The sequence below is a fragment of the Stigmatopora argus genome, chromosome 16, assembly GCF_051989625.1.
Source record: "Stigmatopora argus isolate UIUO_Sarg chromosome 16, RoL_Sarg_1.0, whole genome shotgun sequence".
Taxonomy (NCBI): domain Eukaryota; kingdom Metazoa; phylum Chordata; class Actinopteri; order Syngnathiformes; family Syngnathidae; genus Stigmatopora; species Stigmatopora argus.
In genome coordinates this window covers 14,533,028-14,535,638 of record NC_135402.1, presented here as the reverse complement: position 1 = coordinate 14,535,638, position 2,611 = coordinate 14,533,028, and the positions used below count along the sequence as shown (strand labels likewise).

The 2,611-nt window shown below is 38.5% G+C and overlaps 1 protein-coding gene across 1 annotated transcript; it reads right to left on the bottom strand.

Moving 5' to 3' along the window:
• Nucleotides 1–291: 291 nt before the first annotated feature.
• LOC144091261 (uncharacterized) lies at nt 292–2,173 on the bottom strand. Its single transcript, XM_077623471.1, has 3 exons — nt 1,673–2,173; nt 1,335–1,433; nt 292–941 (listed from the first exon to the last, which is right to left on the bottom strand). The coding sequence occupies exons 1-3, from the start codon at nt 2,114–2,116 to the stop codon at nt 498–500; spliced, it is 987 nt and encodes a 328-aa protein (XP_077479597.1). The 5' UTR covers nt 2,117–2,173; the 3' UTR covers nt 292–497.
• Between the last annotated feature and the right edge of the window lie 438 nt (nt 2,174–2,611).

The window sequence follows — 2,611 nt, the reverse complement described above, 5'->3', positions numbered from 1 at the left end:
AGCATAACGGAAAAGACAGTATGGTGAAACTTCAGTCTATGTCAGGGAAAAACTAAGACCTTTATGTGTTTTGTTGTGGGTATCAGTAGTGTGGAAAAGGCCATTAAGAACTAGTGGCAATTATATAAAGTACTCTTAGTTGCAATTTCAGTAAAATGATGGTAACAGTGTACCCCAGCCCTTATATTGGGATATCTGCCGGGGAAACTTTGAAGTCAAATTCAATAAAAAAAATTTGTTTTTTTTTTTCTTTTTTCTTAAAGCCCTGCAAAAATAAAATATACACATTGATTAATATCTGTAAACTTTATTGTAATACAACTCGAACACATATATACGGTCTTACGGAAGAAATTGTAAATACAGATTTACTGTCAACAACATGAAATTGTCTTAAAGCCTAAACATCTTAAGCTAATACTGACAAATGATAAAGAAGTTGCCAATATAATCAAAGTTAGCAATGATCAAATGATAGGATACTTGAGTGCACAATCTTAACAGTTGTAGTTCCCTAGGTCTACATCAAAAACATGCTGCTTTCCAGTGCGTGAGGTTCCTCCTGTTGTTGTAGGAGGTGGCAATCTCATAACAATATTGTCTATGTGTATGTCATCCAAGTCATCCATTTCAGGATACACAAACAAAGGTTTTTTCATAACACTGGACTTGCGACGCATAAATTGCACCAGAGCTTCATCATCTTCATCAAAGTTTTGAATGATCTTTCCCACAAAATGTTGAACGGACTTTTTCCCGCAATACTTCACAAGAACAAAATCACCTAACTTCAGATTTGTGGTACTGACTTCATCTTCGATAGGAAAGATTTCAGTAGATTCTTCCAGGCTGTCATAATCAGAGAGTGCTGCCTTATTAGCGAAGGGCCTGATCTGGACAGGTGACAAATGTTCTCTGTCACAAGATACTGATGCTCCATGCTGAAAGAAAGCACAAATCATTATATATTATTATATTCACGTCAAATTGGTACAGTATTGACAAGAGACAAGGTGATTGAATTAAGCTGTTACATATATAAATAGGGAGTGAGATTAAATTAAAGTAAATGGCTGCTTGATGAATAATAGCACTGACATCTTTTCTTCGTCATGTAAGACTGTTGTTCCAAACAACTCTTTTATAACATTCAATTTTGTCCATCTTCACGTAATGGTCTATAATGTTAAATCAATGTCACAGCACCATCTCTGTTTGATAAAGTCAACATTTTCAGCAATTTTACCACCCTGACTTTAACTGTGCAAGAGCAGAAGGGTAAGAACCTCAAACATTCAGCAAAATGCATGCACAATTTAAAAACCAGAGCCAACCTCATTAGCTGGCTGATCCTTTTGGCGAGCTGGCTGGTCCTCAAGGATGTCTTGTCGGTCCTGGGTATCTGTAAGGGCAGCAACTTGGTAGGTCAGGTCCTGAAAAACAGATTGATTCTCATAGCAATGACATGTTCTTGGCAAACAAATGGTACTACTGTAGGCATAATCCAAATTGTTTCTGTATCTAACAGACAGTTTAATAATGTTTATGGTACTGTACTGTAATTTCTCTTCTACTGTTAAAGCTTGTGAACAAAGTCCCACTTGTGGTTAATAAAGTATATTGTTATCATTAAATGTAACAATTTTAACATTGTTCATGTGAAAAGCAGTACCTTTGGTCTGTCATCAAGAGTCCTTGGTGGTAAGCTCTGGGAGGTGGCCGGCTGGTCCTGAACAACATCATGAGGTGGCGAGTCTGGGTAGCAAGCTATGCTTGTCTCGTCATCACTGCCATTCCATTCACTTTGCTCATCATCACTTCGCTCAACTCCGTCGTCGCTGTCACTTTCCTCACTTGACTCCGTCAGAGGTTCTTTTCCATTGCTCCCACGTCCTTGTTGACAGGCCTTTGTCATCAAAGCATTCCAAGATTTCCAATATGCATATTCTTGTCTTTCAGTAACACTCAGAATTGATAGATCCATATGTACAACGTCATATCCATTTTCCAATCTCCTTTGAAATAATTGTAATTGCTTCTCTGTCAGTTTGGCTTCTAGTGCTTCCAATGCCAAGTTTTCTTTTTTTCTCTGTGTTGTGCCAACTCTCTTGTTCATTTTGGTTTTCTCTGCATTGGTTACTGCAGGTTTGTAAATTTTCTTGGTTTCTGTGTCTGGTTCACTCAACTGCTGAGCATTCTGCATTCTGCTGATCTTTCTTTTCAATTTCCGTATTTCAGTTTGATATTGCTTGATCTGAGCATTATTCTTGGTAATTGTTCTGTATGCTTTGCGGTCCCGGGCTTGCGTCTTTCTCCTGCCAGCTTTCTTTTGTGTTGATGGTTGCGATGGTCCTGGTTGTGGTTCACCAAATTCATCAGCATCTGGGCTAGGTGGGGGAGTGCTTGGCAGATCCTCTTCCAGTTGTTGGAATTTCTTGCTCCTTTGCTTTCGTTGGTTGAGCTTCCATTTTCTTCTCAGTTGCCTTTGCTCCCTCTCTGAAAGCTTGTGAATATTTGGAATCTTTCCTTGTGCCTTTCTTTTCTGATATCGTTCCCTTTCTTTCTCTAAATATTTGTGATAGGCTCCAGGGTCATTTTTAATCTTCTCCCT

What these genes read in the sequence shown, in the direction of transcription:
- LOC144091261 (XM_077623471.1), bottom strand. Translation starts at nt 2,116, where the DNA reads ATGAACAAGAGAGTTGGCACAACACAGAGAAAAAAAGAAAACTTGGCA. An exon ending in CTCTTGATGACAGACCAAAG is followed by an intron (nt 1,434 to 1,672) that starts GTACTGCTTTTC and finishes TCTGTTTTTCAG; the next exon opens with GACCTGACCTACCAAGTTGC. An exon ending in AGGATCAGCCAGCTAATGAG is followed by an intron (nt 942 to 1,334) that starts GTTGGCTCTGGT and finishes GCTTTCTTTCAG; the next exon opens with CATGGAGCATCAGTATCTTG.